The sequence below is a fragment of the Dermacentor albipictus genome, chromosome 2 (genome assembly GCF_038994185.2).
Source record: "Dermacentor albipictus isolate Rhodes 1998 colony chromosome 2, USDA_Dalb.pri_finalv2, whole genome shotgun sequence".
In the NCBI taxonomy this organism is placed as follows: Eukaryota; Metazoa; Arthropoda; class Arachnida; order Ixodida; family Ixodidae; genus Dermacentor; species Dermacentor albipictus.
The window spans coordinates 62,642,186-62,659,650 of NC_091822.1; the positions used below are offsets into that span (position 1 = coordinate 62,642,186).

Sequence of the window (17,465 nt, forward strand, 5' to 3'; positions counted from 1 at the left end):
GCTGTCCTTGGTGCGGAGACCGGCCAACTCTCGCCCACATTACGTGGGACTGCCAGAACAGGCCACCCAAAATTAATACACCAAAACTAGCCGGCAAACTTTCCGGAAGGGAGCAGTGGGAGACTTGGCTCGCCAGCGAGGACGGGGAGATGCAACTAGCGTTCCTCGACCAAGCACGGCGGACCGCTCAAGCCAGTGGGGCCCTGGACTAGGGTTCCACCCACTCGCTTTCAGCATTTTTTTTCTTTTAAATAAACGTTTTGATATATATATATATATATATATATATATATATATATATATATATATATATATATATATATAAGAGAAAAGGAGCTGGCAAGGTTACAAATTCCGAGAAATGACAACTACATCGCGTTATACATATCTTAAATATTCAAAAATTGCGTCAGCGTTCCATCTCGCGACTTGCATATAGAAAATTAAGGCTACGGTCAGGTGGCACCCGTCTTGTCTAAAGTTAATTCATTAAGATCCTCACACTGAATTTAGAGCGCAACGCAGTCTTACAACGAATACATCACAGGTATTTACTTTTAAATCCTCAGAGAGAGAGAGAGAGAGAGAGCCCGTGATTTATAATGTCTGTCCAGACACGAAATAAAACAGTGCCTAGGTAGTACATGGCTGGCGACGACATCGCTGTCGATCTTGCGCAGAAAACTGTGTGTGTACACGTGACATGAAGGTGTGTCGTTCGATGTGACGTGAACGTCGTATCGCAGTCCATCGGAAGTGCCCGACTCTCACCCAAAGAATTTGCACTTCATCTTGGGGTTCATCTGAGACTCGGGCGGGCAATGAAATGCCCGGGCGAAGGCCTCCGAACTGCGCACCGCCTTGTTGCAGTCCACTGTGTGCGGACCCACGGCATCGGGTCGCGTGCAAGTCATGTAGCATAGTGTCATGAACACCTGGTCTCCCGAAAAGCCCCCCACGATTCCCTGAAGAGCTTCGTCGCCCCTGTCGCTGACTGCGCGGCGGTACGCCGCGTAGGCAACCTCGAGAGCGGGGATCTCGGGAAAGATGCTGGCCCTCGCGCCGGTTATGCTGTGGGTGTGGTCTCCGCCACTGCCGGCTTGCCCGTCAAGCGCTGCTAGGCAGCTGTCTCTCTCCTCGAAGGCCTTCGCGGAAGAGCTGCAGGTGGTTGAAGACATTGAATCGATACATCATGGCAGAAAAAAAAAATAATACTTTGGCGTTATAGGCGTGTGTTTCAGTGGTTATAGGATGTTCTGCAGCTAAGGAGGAGGTCACGCGTATGATTATCGGGCACGGCTGCGGCATTTTGTTGTAGACGAAATGCAAAAACGCTCTCGCACATTCATACCGGGTGTGTTTTTCTTTAGATTATGCAGAAATATTTTTTTAACCATTTAACCGGCTACAGATTTGAGTACTTAAATCCCGAAGTTGGCGATGAAATACATTGGCGTCGCAGTTACATTTGTGCTTCAGTGTATAAAGCGTCATTTTAATAAAAATAGAAGCGGAACAATACATTTTATCTCAAGTGTGGCTACGCATATTACGGCGCCATCGTCAACATTTGCTAACAGTGTGGGTATGACTTGCAAACCCACAGACTACAATTTGTGAATTTCGCTACTTTTCACTACCTCCTAATTTGAAATGTGTGTAGTAACTTAAGTATTCTAAAGGTAACCTATTCATTTTCTGTGAATTAAACTATTAGGCACTTCGATTTCTTGTGCGAGTATAGTGTGCCGCTTGGAGTAATCCAGCTCAAGGAATACAATTTCGCTATCTGCCACAGGCGAAAAAAAAAATCTGTATGGTGCAAAAAACAAAAACAAACATCATCATCATCATCCTGGTTATGCCCACTGCAGGGCAAAGGCCTCTCCCATACTTCTCCAACAACCCCGGTCATGTACTAATTGTGGCCATGCCGTCGCTGCAAACTTCTTAATATCAACCGCCCACCTAACTCTCTGCCGCCCCCTGCTACGCTTCCCTTCCCTTGGGATCCAGTCCGTGACCTTTAATGACCATCGGTTATCTTCCCTCCTCATTACATGTCCTGCCCATGCCCATTTCTTTTTCTTGATTTCAACTAAGATGTCATTAACTCGCGTTTGTTCCCTCACCCAATCTGCTCTTTTCTTATCCCTTAACGTTACACCTATCATTCTTCTTTCCATAGCTCGTTGCGTCGTCCTCAATTTGAGTAGAACCCTTTTCGCAAGCCTCCAGGTTTCTGCCCCGTAGGTGAGTACTGGTAAAACAAACAAGAACGCCACATATACAAGGTGCGTTTTGTTGTAGCTGCAGCCAACTTTAAAATGTTGCCTGTGGCAGACAGCATAATTCTAATCATTAGTACCTTCCTTAGTTGCTTACCAGCTTTTGCGTTACGCTGCTAAGCATCAGGATGAAATCGCAGCCGTGGCTGCCACACATTAAAGGGGCGAAATGCAAAAATACCTGTCTACCCAGCATTGGGCGCACGTTAAAAACCACAGGTGGTCAAAATTATTGCAGAGTCCCACACTATGGCGTGCCTTATATTCAGATGCTGGTTTCGGTATTTAAAACCCCCGAAAACATCACTTTATAATAACCTTTGACCTAAATCACAAGATGAGGTGGTCCATTACTCCTACGATAAATGGAAAAGATTAATTGAAGAATTACCGTTTAATACGCTAATTACCGTTTTGATTTTTTTCTTGACACCACATATTTAAATCTACGAATAGTAGCTAGTGACTGTATAAAGGGTGTCCCACATAATTTGAGCCACGAATTTTAAGATGAAAGGCGCGTCGGAAGCGAATGTAACAGAACGCATACTATTCGCCATAGACCATAGTTACTCAGACAATTATTTTCTGTTCCCCATAAGTAACTAATTGATAAAGTCCAATTAAGCCATGTTATTAAATATTGGCCGAGGACCGTAAGTATGATACGCAGATTCGTAGAGCACCTTCAGAAACCGCCGATCGAGTTGTGTCCTTTAGGATACATCTCACGTAGTCCTTCTTTCTCGGCTGCAAAGGAAGCCCGCGAAATATAATAAAAAGCACGTGACGAAACGGTTGCTCAGTGGTATTGTGCTGCTCTCGAGCCTGCGATCGGTGAACAAGGCCAGCTGCATCGAGACTGACGACAAGGAAGCCGCAGGGCGTTCCTTTATCTCGTCGGCAGCGCTCGGCCATCAGTATGCATTTTCGCTGTCATCCGACGGGAGCCGCCTGTTTGCGGAACGCACGCTTGAGAGCAGCACGATACCACAGCGAACACGCTCCTTCACGTAGCTTTTTCCATATTTCACGGGCTTTGCAACCCGGAGAAAGAGACGTATCGTAAAGGGAACAACTCGATCGGTAGATTCTGAAGGTGCTCTACAAACCTAGGTATCACACTTGGGGTTCTCCGCCAATAAATAAAAAGTTGGCTAATCAAACTAATCAGCTAGTGAGTTCTATGGCAAACAAAAAATTGTCTGTGTTACTATAGGCAATTCCGAATAGTATGCGTTCGTTTCATTCCGCTCCCGACGTGCCTTTCAGTTTTAAATTCTTGGCTCAAGTTATCTGGGACACACTGCATATGCAAGGCATGCTGACATAAAAGGAATTCTGAGGGTGGCACAGGTTCCGACATATGCACCGTCGAACTTGCGGTAAGAATTCACTGTAGATGCTCCCTAATTTTTTAAGGCATTGCTGTTTTTGAAGCACAGACGTAACTGGAACGGCAAAGCATCTAGTTGGAAACATTGAAAATTGATGTGTAGAAACTAGCTTAGTGCTGAGAATTCGCTAAAGTGCACATGCCTTTCAAGATTGCCGGCTCCAATATGTTCTGATAAATATAAATAAAAGTTATTTATCGTACCTATGTTAATTGTTCAGTCAGATGCATTGATTTCTCTTAGAAGTAATTAACGCCTCATTGAGTATTTCAGATTATAGGTTACATTTGTGCTGTTTGGCTATCTGAAATTAAAAAAATGGAGACCTTTTAAAATGAAACCCTGTATATTTATTTACGCGCCCATTAAAGACACCTAGGAGCTCAAGGTCGATCCGAAGCGCTCCTGAACGGCGTATCTTATAGTCCTAGTGCTGCCATGGGGTTTTTAACCAAATTAATGACTCAACACATCAATCCCCAAATATTTAAGGTGTGCTTGAGGCCTCACGCGAATAAGGAAAAGGAATACCAGAATACCTATTTCCGCATCAATAACGGGAAGCTTACCCGGACAAAAAGAAGTGCCCGAATGTGCCGTTCGGGTGCCACCGCAGTCCCTGTCTGTCTACGGACGCGACCAGATTGAGTGCCATGGAAAAGCCCAGACCCCCGTAGAACATGGCTCGGTCCTGCCAGGGTAGTACAAGGGCGGTGTAATGGCGCCCACGGCCACTTTGACGTCGCCGCTGGAGGGGTCATAGAGCAGGTACGGCAGTGCGTAGTTGACCGCGAAGCTGAAGACGTCGATGTCAGCGTGCGGGTCATGCATCTTAGCAGCGCAGCGGCTCGTCTTCACCCAGTACTCGGCAAACGAAAGTTCAGTGCTGGGAAAATCGCTGTACATGCGCTCGAGCATGTCGTTTTCGAGGAAGCGCTCGGGGGGCCACAGCTTTAGTCGCGTCCAACGCAGCTTCTCGACCGCAAGCTTCCGGCTCTCAAAGTCCAGCCATTGCGTTGCGTTGGCCGCCTCCGCAGCCGCTGACACCAAGCTGTCGAAACCGGCTTTGACGGCGGCGCGCTGTGCTGGCGTGAAGCGCGACACGGAGCTGAGCGCAATCACCAGGAGCCGATAGGCGGCCTCGACGAATCGCTCGCAGAAGTACGGCCGATATGTGGTGATGCCCTGGTCGTACCGATTCTCAAGCAGCTGGATATCCGCTGCCGGAGCAAACAGCTGCACGCAGGACCAGGCGATCAGAGACAGCAGCTCGGTTCTTCTGTACGAAGACATCACGCTCGCCATAGTGCTGAAGAACTCTACGTCGCCGATGAAAACCTGGTCGTTGGGCTTCACGTCAGGCTCAAGCTCGGTCTGCCTGAAGGCACGTAGCCACAGCTTGGTGGCCAGCTGCGGAGTGAGAAGTCCTATTCGAGCGATTTGCACCAGAGCGGGTTCGATTACCGGAAGACGCCTAGTGTTCAGCAGTTTTCTGAAGACGTCACCTTCCATGACCATAACCCTGTTGATAAACTTCTTGTCGATCCCATACTTAGTGTAGTTTCGGTTAAGGATGTAGAAAAACGTGGCCCAGTATTTCGCGTATCCGTCGGTGCTTTTGACTGTGAGATGCTGCTTATACAAAATTGGTATGAGGGAACTGGGCTCTAATATGAAACGCCAATTCGGTGAGGACAAGCGCATAGCGCGCACTTGGAAGAATAACGGGACCTGCCACTTGAATGCTAGCGTTATCAGTACGTCGAGGGCGCTGGTGTCATTTGGCGTGGGTTTCTCTGGCCAGGACAGTCTACATTCGTTGAGGAACTTCCAGAAGATGTCCAAGTTCGAGCCGTACTGTGATCGGTTGCCCATGCAGGACTCGTACATGGCCATTGGTTTGTGGCCCACACTAATGGTTTTCGTCCCTTCGCTGAGTACGCTGTAGAAATGCGGAAACCACGATTTCCGTACATCATCCATGGCCGAGCTCGTGTACTCTAGGTAGCCTTTCGGAGGCGACCAAGCGGAGCAGACGTAAGCGCTAAAGTTGTGGCATGGATCGAGGTCGCGGTTTAGTCCATTAGAGAGGCGCCACGAGTGGACGAGGCAGTCCTCAGTCTTGCAGAACGGTGGCGATGGTGGTGATTTGGCGCCTCGTGCGAACAGAAACACCATGACGATTGTCACGGCCGTCGCGATCAGCATAAGGACGATCATAAGGGTGAGGTGCTGCACCTTGATTGACACACCTGTTGCAGTTAGGAGAATCTGAGTGCTGCGTGGACCCTGCAAGAAAATATAAAAATAAAGAGGAATTTAGGCAGATTTCGGCTAAAAATGTTATTCAAAATGCAGAGTGATCTGTCTACAGTGGCGACGTCCACCATCTTCTCGGTGACGTAGTTGCGAATCGCCTTTATGTTGTGCGGATCGGCGATCGTCGCGGTGTGGCTATTCAGAAGTGTAAAATGTATCAGTGACCTTCATCGTCCAGCGAATCGGGCAAAGGGAACTTCACTGCGCTCCCACCAATCAACGAAGCTACGGCCGCTGGTCTTGCAGCCTAAGATACTCGTACAGACTGCCTTGGGTGGCGTGGTGCTTTGCAACCAAAGCTTTTGTCGAGTCTCTTTTCACGGTGACGTGCGCTGTTAACATTTACCTAATTACTCGGAAGAATGGTCCCTACGCTCCCGAATTTCTGACTAATGCCGCTGTGACAACTATACAAGGAAAGCTTTCATTTGTCCAGGGGGGCGGTGGGAGGTCGGAGCCCGGGCCCGACCCGTTTTTCGGACCCTCCGCTCCCCCTTGTGCATATATATATTATACACACACACAAACTTTAATCACGTTCGCACTTGAAGAAAGTTCGTGTGACCTCAGAGAAGTAGTCACTCAAGTTCCAGCCTTACTGAGTAGTTACAAGAGCTCATTGAAGGAGGCAGTTTAACTTAACAGCCCGAGTCTCCCGGATGAAGCAAACGACAAGTGAATTCACTTAATGAGGAATATATATATGTATTTGTGCGTATTAGGTCGCACAGGTACACGTCAATGGTAAAAGCCATGTAAAGTCTTCTAAAAGTGTTAATAGACTTCGATGCAATCAAGAAATATTTTCCTGTCGGAAGTTCATATGAGCAGATAAACTGCAACATTTAAAAACTTACACAATGCACAAGAATTTTTGAACTCAACTTATAGCTACAATTACTAGCACAAATCAATGCGACTCCACAACGTAAATGTTAATTAGAGCATGCCGTATGCAATTGGCTTAATTTATTTCCCTTTGGAGGAATAAAGGATTATTGGATAATAGATTATCAGGCACACGAATAAACAAGCATATTTGCACATCACTCAGTAAATACTGAAACTGCGAGATCCGAAAAGTGTGTAAGGACGCGAGAGCAAGTAGGAAAAGCGTGGACTACTTTATTGAGCAGCTGATAAAGCATATATGATGAATAAAATTCATAAGGAAATGTACAGCATGAGATATATACTTTTAAATAGCGCAACGAAGCGCTTTTCTTACGCAGAGGACCTCACCTTGCTTTGGCTGTTATGTACCCCATTTATATTGCTGTGCATTTACTTTTTGCGTTTTTATAAGCGACATGGTTTTCTTGAAGCTTGCCTCTATTGCCTGAAGCTCTACTCACTGCGTCCTTGCCTTGTATTAACGCCTGATAACTTTTGCCAACTGAATACCTCATGAACACCTTGCTGTAGAAGAAGCGTTCCGCAAAACGGGATCTCTGGTACAGAACGGGTCAGATCTATGCGATAGCTCCCAACTTGTTTCTTTTATCAAGGCTTATCGCAATGCAACATTCATGAAGCCGCATCGCTCCATTAAAACGAGAGCGAACGATTGTCCAAATCAATCGGTTATGTCCAATCAGTCAGTAAGAGCGCGCGTCTTCTAGTGTTTAGTGACCGCGCTTAGCTGTCCCTGCGTCTGAGGAGGGCTACATACGCGGGCCGCGCGCTTTATTAACGCGATAGAGTTAAGGAGCTCGTGTCGCAGAAAAGCCGGTGTCGTCGGCGTCGTCGGCGTTGGCCGTGAGTGATAAATCCCAGCAGGCACTTCATGAATAAAAAACAACTTGCAATACGGGCTGGGTGGGAATCGAACCAGGGTCTCCGGAGTGTGATGTTGAATTCCAATGGCGGAGTCGGAGCAAGTTTTTCTGCTCGTTTCGGAGCAAGTTTGTTCGAATGGCAGAGTGGGGGCGGGAGTAAGGTGTTCCAATGAGAGAGTCGGAGGGGATTCAGAGCGGGAGTCGGTCCGTGGAGCAGAAAAAGATGCTCCGCCAAAATCGGCGGAGTGGACCGGCACTCTGCGTGACGCATTTCCTTTACCACGTTTGTCTGCTGAGAGGCACCACCGGTCACGACTCGCGAGGAAGCAAAAGCTGCTGCACACTTGGCGAGATATCCATTCCGCACTTTTAAAAAAACGACAGGTGAACGGCGCTGACGAGAAAAGTGACAGGTGCGGCGGTGCTGGGTGCAAACAGCGAAAGGAAATGACAACACGCATGGTATCCTGGGTAACTCGGTGATAGAACTTCCGCTTCCGCCTTGCTCCGGCGGCGCAGGTTGTGTTCCACTCGCGGATCTGGAGGCGTTGCTCTGCGCCAGAGTCAAGTGCTCGCTCGCGGTGTCCGTCGGCTGCTCCAACTCCGCCATTGGTATTCAACATGAGACGGAGACTCTACCACTCAGCCACGAGTTCGATGCTTCAAAGCGGTACAAAAGCGTCTCTAGTGAATGCGGTCTTGGCTTAGAAACGAGCTCTAAGGCTCAGGCGTGCGTCGCTTGCTCAGGCGCACATTTCGTTGCCGCGCCGAACGCGGCGCTGTTCGACGCTCACCGCGTCCTATGCGGGACGCGTAGTCGCTGCGCCGTAGCCCACTGTATTACACCCCTTGGCGGGTCGACGGGAACGCTGTCGCGTTCCACTCTTGAAGGCGAAGCTTAAGCGTCCTCCAATTTTTTTTCTTCGCCGCTTTGGAGCTAGCAATACGAGATGGGTGGTCCTTTCGCGTGTGCTCTCTCCCCGCGCGCCTCGTGTTATGCTTCCGTTGGTGTTGATATACGGTGGCAAATACGCTTCCTTCTCAACGTCAGTGGGTAATGGTCAAGTACCGACAAGCGACATGCCCACAGTTGGCTCTGTCGTTGGCGCTCACGCGTGTTTTTAGCGGGTGGATACTGCGACGTCCGCAGCCGCGGTAGAAGCGAGCTGGACGCGTGTTTTATATTTCTCGTTTTATCTGTCAACGTCCCTACACCTTATAAAGTACAAAAGCCATTTGAATGAGCGACTGTGGGTGCCGGAATAAGCACGTAATAGTGAGCTGAAAAGGATGGCGGCTTGATGGGCATTATCTTCCCTCGCACTGAATGTTTGCCTTTGTTGGAGGTCACGTGATCAAACCAGCGTTTGGGAAGGAGAGGCGTAGCTGCGAACGACTGTTAGCAGCTAACGCTTACGCAGCCCGCGTGTCGTGTCTAATTGTCGGTTATCATTGGCGGGTGCGGTGGTTCAGGCCAAGCTGGGATGGCTGCCAACTTCATGTGCGCTCTCTTCGTTGCCGGGCTGTCTTACTGCGCCCCTAGTGTTGCAGATTGCGTAGTCAAAGAGAAAGTGGTAATTGGAGATATCGTTGATAGAGGCCGTGTTGTAGTGGACATAAAGGTAGACAGATGATGATCATCAATCTAATCTGCGGAGTCGCGAGGTGAATCGCGCGGCTGCACGAACCTTTCACCCCCGCTGGCGGCCTCCTTCATAATGCCGGCGTTGTGACAGTGCACGCGGTCATCCAGTGCGATATTTACAGGTGTAATTAGAGCGTGCATTACGCTAGGCTTGTTATTTTAATTAATAAATGAATGCTACCTACAATTTATATGGCCGATAGAATTAACATATAGACAGGCTCGTGCAAGGACTGCACTATTCTGTCGCGATTTTAACGAGCCTTACATGGGAGCGGCCATATGATCTAATTTTTCTAACTATATGCATGAAATTCGCCGTGCACTTCCGTGATAGCCTTCTCCCGCCATCTAGTAGCGACGCGAGAAAGTACACTGTGTGCGAAAATACGATCTTGAGCGTGAGCGGAACCAGCGCACCGAACGCGATTGCTGCTCGGTTGGATTAAGCAACTATATATATATATATATATATATATATATATATATATATATATATATATATATATAGAAGGTCCAGTTGGTGGTGGGGCTCTTACATGGGTGCCGCCCTTTCAAGGATTTACATAGTCATAATGTTCCTTCCGGTAATTGTTTTATACTTCGCTATCACTAATACTACGTCGCCTTCAAGGCGAAACTGCAGTCTCTCTTTTGTTTTTTTTCCTGCAAGTCCGGGTATAAGCGCTGCTGCGCTGTGGATCCGGTTTGGCCTCATTTCGGATTCGGATGGAATTATATATGTATTTATGACCTTTTCATGAAAGTGGCGATGTTTCCGTCACTGATAAAAGTAAATTATTTGAACTATTTTTATTTAATGAGTGATTAGCATTGTCTATGGAAGGAAAAGCAATACTGATGCACGTATCATTCAAGTGCATTTCAGACGACACTGATAAAATGCTCTGGTGAAGGGGTCACTGAAGTCTGCAGGTTTCTTTCAGAATGAAAGAAAGCATGCAATATAATTTCAAGCGAGGTGAGCATACGGCAACAGATTTGTTGTCTATGCATAGACTATCCATGCCATTAGAAATAATTGTTAGGTGGCTACAGCTTTTCTTGAATTAATATAACAAACTTTCTCCTTTGTATGTATTTAAAGATATGGTGTTTGTACATGGTGCTCACACTCTCAATTAAGAAAAAGCTATTTGGAGTTATAAAGCACGGATAAGGTAGCCGCCGCTGGTGCTTCTAATGCGCTTGTCATCTTATTGGTAGGATTCGCAGAATTAAAGCGAAAATATGATTTAAAGCCTGTGAACGTCCGCACCGACAATGATGCAGTAGGTTTTTCAACGGAGTAAAACTTTAAGTGAAAACTGAAAAGGAAACTCAAAAGAAAGGTCAAATGATGTGGGTAACAGAACCCCTGTCATGACACTTCATGGCGGCTTGAGAATATAGCGCGCGATCCTTGTCTGTCTACGCCGTCGGTGACCTGCTGGAAAGATGGGTTAAGGCATGTGCACCGAATGTGATACCCGCTCTTCCTTTTTTATCTCTAGCGTGACCAAAAATGCTTTGATGGACGTTCCTGAGCTGCCCAGATTTTTTCAGTGAATAAATGGCTTCAATAAATGACACCCATGCGCACTTGTGGTAATCTGTCAATGGGATTTCCTTCTGTTTTTTTGGTACGAGTAAAAATTATTAATTTCGTGAAAGACGCGCTTTCTTCCCAGAAGTTACCTTGGTTTTACTTTTGTGTGGAAAATATTTAAAGAAAAATGTGCCGCACTAACCCGTGAGGAGTTTTTCAGTTTCTTAGCAATGTTTTTCGAACAGCCAAAATGCTCCAAACACTTTAATAGCACTACGTGCGTTGTATGTGGAACAGCACTGTTTGCCGTAAAAATTAGACAAATGGTTGCAGGGAAGGGTGCGTTGCCGTTCAGCGTTAATTTTAAACGAAGCTGATGGGGATAAAAGAAAAGGCACAGATAAAAAAAAACTGTTCCAGTGGGGGGGGGGGGGGAAGAGGGGTTGTGAGGGTCTTTTATACATGGCGCTTTAAACAAATGGGCACGCTGGAACAAAATGGAAACTGCCGTGAGCGTAGGCCACTGATCAGCATGCGGATTATATTTTATGCGATGATTTTGTTATGGCAATTGCCCTCCTCCCTTCAGTACTAACAAAAAAGGAAAGCAAGCCTGGCTTCTTGCATGCGTTACCAAAATTCTCTTGCTTCGCACACAACAGCGAACCACAGGAAGAGGACAGCACAGAACAAGGGTGAAAGAAGTAGCTCTGCGTGAAATTAGGCTGTCGAGCGAGCAGTTTCATTTTGCCGCGTCTTAGACAAGATATCGCCTAGCGCGTTGCTGCGAAGATGGCAGATTACACTTAACATTTCGAATCCCCTAATTAAGTTTGCAATAACGAATGAGGAAAAATGTTACTCTTTTGATTAGCATGCCCGTTCTGGTGGAAATTTACCTGCTCTCCAAGAAATTGTTCATGCGAGTTATTCTTGCAACAATGCAACAGCGAGCTTCTAGAATGCAAGGGAACGACTACTTTTGTGAACGTTTCTTTTTTCTTTCAAACTAGCTACATTTTTAAATCTTTTTCTACTGATGATAAAAACCTTCGTAATATTCTTTCGAAATTTGGTTGCTTTGATGTCGAATTTACTTCGCTACTTGTGGGATCATTTGTGGACACGGTGTGTGTATTGCTTCCACCATCTACGCGCACAGAGAAAATAGTCATTTAAAATGGCTGTATGAGACGCACACTGCTTAGATATTGAATATCGGTATTGACGCCACTACGTGAGCACATGCACTGTTGTAAGGGGGTCAAGCTAAAGAGACGGAGCGACGAGGCCTAAGATCCTCGTCAGCGGGGTACCAGGCGAATGCGCGCAAGAGACCTGCTACTTGCAACCACTGTTTACGTCGTCAGGTGTAGTCATTGTACCTTAATAATTACTCATCGCCGACATCGGCGAAGGGCCTATTTTTGTAACAACAAGAATCGTCATCTGTCTTGCTGTCGCTTCTGTTCTTGAAAAGTGCACGCTTCCTATTTTTTTGTCAAGAACACTATGCGACGGTGATAACACACGGGCCGTTTGTGTGACCGGGAATATCAGGCGGCCAGCGTTATATAGGAAAGAGGTACACGAAAAGCAGTTTACCGTTATATATATATATATATATATATATAAATATATATATATATATATATATATATATATATCTATATATATATATATATATGTATATATATATATATATATATGTACGCTCAAAGAGCCCAACTACGTTCAGCCTGCCAAGAGTACTGAAAGCAGGGAGACGCATAAGGCTATGAGATATAGTTAACTCTTCCATGGTACAAATAATGCCACCACTATGCGTTAAGAAGCCCTGGCAGTTATTCTGATCTGCAGCCAGCAGATGCGCTGTCCTAACAAGATGACTATTGATGCAATGCAACGTAATTCCATCAACGTTCATAGCACCTGTTGCGACGAAGAATACAGCGACACCGCCATATTGATAGGCTGTGACTGCTTGTTAGGAGTGGAACATCATAAACAAGGTGAACACAACCGACTCCCCGCAGAAGGCTGGCTAGACAAGAATCAGCTAAGTCCCTTACCTTCACCCCAACCACCACAGCAATCGACACGAACGATCACGCAAGCTGGACTGCTTCAATGTAATCGCAATGAGCTCGTCTAGAGGAAGATTAGTTGTGACTGTTGTCAAGGGAGAAACGGAAAGCACGTCCTATTACCAGATCAGCAAGACCACGACTCAGCGTGAACTTCACAAATTACATTGCCACCGACCAACTGATGGAAACGACGGGATGGACGAACTCGGTTTGCGAACATTGGTCACCGAGGACAAAACGGAAGTGTTCGAAAAAAGTTACGTCCAACCGCACTCGAAACCACTGGGCATTGACAGAAGTTGGAAGCAGCACAACTGCAAGCGTTCGCGCGGACATACCGAGGCTACCATGATAGAGACCGTATTTACTGCTGAAACAAATACCACGATCCCGAAAGAGCGTTCTCCGCTGGAGGCGAGTCCTGCGCCGGGGGCACTACCTAGCCATTAGAAAGGCACTTATTTGAAGGAATACCACAAAGGCCATTACATCATGATTCAGCAAGGAAACAATTCATTAAATGTCATTCTTCATTCCTGCTTCCTCCCTGCGTCCGTGTCTGTTCTGGGGGCGCACCGCGCGTTTTTTGCTCGCCTGTCGGCGACTATGCTGACCGCATCGTCAATACGAGAAAAATGATTCGCTTATTCAAACGCAGTTGAACCGGGAAGGCCTACGCAAAACTGCTCTCGTCTCTTTATCAATACACTATTGTCTTCGGAAATGTTGGACACAAAACTGTGAGGAACGGCACGAAGGGGGGTAGGAGAGTGATAAGGTGACAAGTAGTATGAAACTCACGTGATCCAAATTATAGTACGAGGTCCTCCGAGCTTCTGACTTGATTCGCTGGCCTTCGAGGTGTTCTTCGTTGATGGTGTTAAGTTCTTGAAGGACAGAGGACAACGAAGCGTGCTGGTGAGATAAACTCGCTTTGCGACTTGACTGGCTCACTTTGCGTCCATGTTGTGGCTCCGGCTGTCCTTCCGAGAGCTTCGGAGAGCCGTCGGCCCTCGCCTTCATCGAGGTAGCGGAGAGCGTCTGGAGTGTATTCGCACCGCTGACGGCGCACTCCGGAGACTGAGCTGGCAGGGCGGTTTGACATTCTGGTTGGGGCGCGTGTTGGTCCTTCTGCTCTGGGAGCCGGTTGCTCTCTCCAGGCTTCTCCGTCGTCGGAGCAGTGGGAGTAGCAACGTGAGGTTCTACCGGACCAATGTCGGCGGAAGCGAGTTGATGCTGAGGCTCGCTGGTGTCTGAGGACTTGCGCTGGAAATCGGCGGCGAAAGACAGCCTCCGTTTGAGAGGGCTCTTGTCGCGTGGGGGATTTACTTCGTCCAGCTGAAGGGCGGTGGTCGTGGCTACCGGCAAGTTCGGTTCCAGCGCGGCAATCGCGGAGCCTTTCGGATCTTTTTCTAGATCGGTATGGCTGGGTCGCCTGCGTGTTGCTTCGGACTTGCTGGAGGACGACGAGCTGCGAGACGACACACTTCCACTGGAACTGACGCTATGTTTGCGAGAGCGACGTCGCTTCTTGCTTCTCTTCTCGTCAGGAGCATCATTGTTTGGGACCATATCGCTTGTTCTTTCGCGGCGATCTGCAGAGACGTTTCAATCCAGTAATTCGAGGAAATCGGGGTGCGTGCCCTGGAACCCTCGTCTTCTTCTAGTGCTACCTCGTGGCGAGAGCAAATGGCGCGAGACCTCGCTGGCCATTTCTCACTGATTTCAGCGCTATATAATTTCGGAGCCCCTTTAAAACCAGACTGTTAACAAAGGAAGTTTTATTTTCATTAACACAATGATTAATTTCCTTTAATACGACCTCTATCGCAGATGCAAAACTTTCCCAATGTATTGTTCCATTAGTCGAAGCGAATTTAGAACTCCTAAAGTTTCATGGTTTCAGTGGTCCTTTCAAAGATGCATTTGTGCAATAATGGCAAATCTGAGTCCTTTATCAGATTTTATTTCTAGTCGGCAGCAAAATAAAAAGGTAAAGGTTCACTGAATCGTTGACGTTAAAGAAAGCAACGTCGACATACGTACATCGAGGGTGATGATTTCTTATGCATTAGTTTACAAAATTCCTATTTAAAATTATTAAAACTGATAACCTTCTAGTTTGCTTTCCTTTCGAAAAGCACACGTCAACAACTAAAAGAAATGCCCTTAACCTAAGTATGTCTAGCTTAATTCATTCTATAACTTCACGTGTTGCCTCACGTGTACTTCATCCCCAAGTTTTCTCTCCCCCCGCCCCACCCGTTTAACCGCCGACTTCTTGATCAATTACCTGTAGTGGGCTCGCGCCATAATAAAGGAAGAGAGCAAGCAAGTCATTTGATTTATATGCCTGAAAGCCTGCGTCCTGCACATTTTGGGCACGTTAAATATGCCCCGGTGGTCACAATTATTCCGGCGTCCCCCACTACCGCGTGCCTCATAATCAAATCTTGTTTGTGGCACATAAAACCCAATACCTAAATTGATTTAAATGTTCGTTATATGTCTATGATCTTTCTCTTTCATTCTTTCTTAGAGTGCAGCACTTAGGCGCCCGTTGCCGAGGGGAGCATCGGCGTAACCGAGCGAACGAGCACATAGAAGGATGAAAGAACGAACGCAGCGGCGGATAAAAGATGGCGGAAGCGAATAGAGCGCGAGGACGAAAGCGGAGAAGGCGGGTGCAGCGGAACTTTAAGACGAATAGCGGAGGAGAAGAGTATGGCGAAAGTGCGAGGAAAAAAGCGTAGTGCCGCCCAAGACGTGCTCTGCGCCGATGATCACTACAAGATGGCGCGAGAGTAGCACGCGTCTTGTGGGATAATCTGTGTGCGGCGGCTGCTGTCAATCGCGCCCTCGCATCACCCACACGCTGCGTCTCGCAATTCTGCGATAAACGAGGCAGTCGCGCCACATTTCGCTCCATTTTCAAAGTGCCGCTGGAGACACATAGTCCGCGCCAATCAGTATATCGCTGAATGAAAGCACGTATATAGCTCCGCTCAAATTTGTCGTTAACTAGTATCGCAATTGTAGATGAATTTTGTCGTACTCGCTATTGACACATTTTGTCTTTATTTCGTATAATCTGTGCTACGCGCAATTACGTCGTCCTTCTGTTCCTTTGCGTCGACACTTGGTTGACCGTTTCTTTTTTCGCGTTTGACAGTCTGCAATGCGCTACTCGCCTCGGTTTTCTTGTTCATCTTTCACGCTACCGCAAGGCATAAATCCTATTAGCCCTGAAAGTTTACTTCTTTTTGAAAACACGCCCCACAGGCACGGCCGGGTGACTCTTTGCAATCTCGGCTACTCCGACCCAGTTCTGCGCCGTCTCAAACTCTAGTGTCACGGTAGATGCTCCCTAAGGGAGCGCAGTACGCATACTTTCGCATTTTTTTTCAAACGCTAAGCGGTAAAGCAACTCGTCGCGCGCACAGGAGCCCAACTTAGAACAGCATCTATTTCTTTATTTTTTTTAGAATACTTTCTGGTCCCAAAGGCGCTACAGAAAGGAGTGGAGAAGAAATGGCTAGGCGTGCAGGAAACAAACAAACCCAAATATTGCAAGGCGTCTTGTAAAGCGATCTCGAACTTGTGGTCATCAGCTATGCTGGCGATTGTGGAGGGAAGGTGGTTCCATGCGACACTTGTTCTAGCAACAAAAGTCATTGCAGAATTTTGTGCGACAAGAAGGTATGAAGATATGTAATGAGGTAGAGGAAACAAAACATCCTTCATCTCGATGTTATAGTAATAGATTTTATGAAAAAGTCTAAGGCGAGATGACTTTCGACGCAACGAACGGTCAGGCAAGTTTCACTGGAATTTTCACTGGAGTTTCACTGGAATTTCACTGGCAATGTGACACTGGAATGACGTGAATAATTTGACAAGATGATACGTGCGCCGCGATTCTGATTGGCTTCAAGAGTTTGAATGAGTGTAGTCTGAGTAGGATCCCATATGGCGCATGCAGGAATGCATTTAGAACGTACCAAAGTTTTGTAAAGTGTTAGCTTCAGGGACGATGGGGCATCAAAAAAGTTTCGACGCAGATAACCAAGCATGCGATTGATGTTGTCAGTTACATATTCTACATGCGTATTCCGGGATAGATTAGAAGAAATGTGAACACCAAGGTATTTCTAGCTGTCGATAGGTGGTAATGGAATATTATTTAGGCAGTAAGTACGCGGACAATGATTAGTGCTGTGGCGAGAAACGTACGTACTTTTACATTTCGTTGTATTAGGTGTCATGAGTCATTGACTGCACCATTCAAATACCCTATCTAGATTACGTTGCAGATTGAGATAATCGTCATGGTTAGTAATTTTCTGGTAAACCACACAGTCATCTGCAAACAGGCGGATAGTTGAGAAAGAAAGCCAAG

General features: G+C 46.8%; 1 protein-coding gene across 1 annotated transcript; it reads right to left on the reverse strand.

The window, feature by feature from the left end:
- Positions 1-346: 346 nt before the first annotated feature.
- Positions 347-14,703, reverse strand: LOC135909038 (phosphate-regulating neutral endopeptidase PHEX-like). Its single transcript, XM_065440893.1, has 3 exons — positions 13,868-14,703; positions 4,255-5,974; positions 347-1,158 (listed from the first exon to the last, which is right to left on the reverse strand). Exons 1-2 carry the CDS (start codon positions 14,636-14,638, stop codon positions 4,313-4,315), a joined length of 2,433 nt encoding a protein of 810 aa, XP_065296965.1. The 5' UTR covers positions 14,639-14,703; the 3' UTR covers positions 347-1,158; positions 4,255-4,312.
- Positions 14,704-17,465: the final 2,762 nt, after the last annotated feature.

What these genes read in the sequence shown, in the direction of transcription:
- LOC135909038 (XM_065440893.1), bottom strand. Translation starts at nt 14,638, where the DNA reads ATGGTCCCAAACAATGATGCTCCTGACGAGAAGAGAAGCAAGAAGCGA. An exon ending in CGTACTATAATTTGGATCAC is followed by an intron (nt 5,975 to 13,867) that starts GTGAGTTTCATA and finishes ATTTTCTTGCAG; the next exon opens with GGTCCACGCAGCACTCAGAT.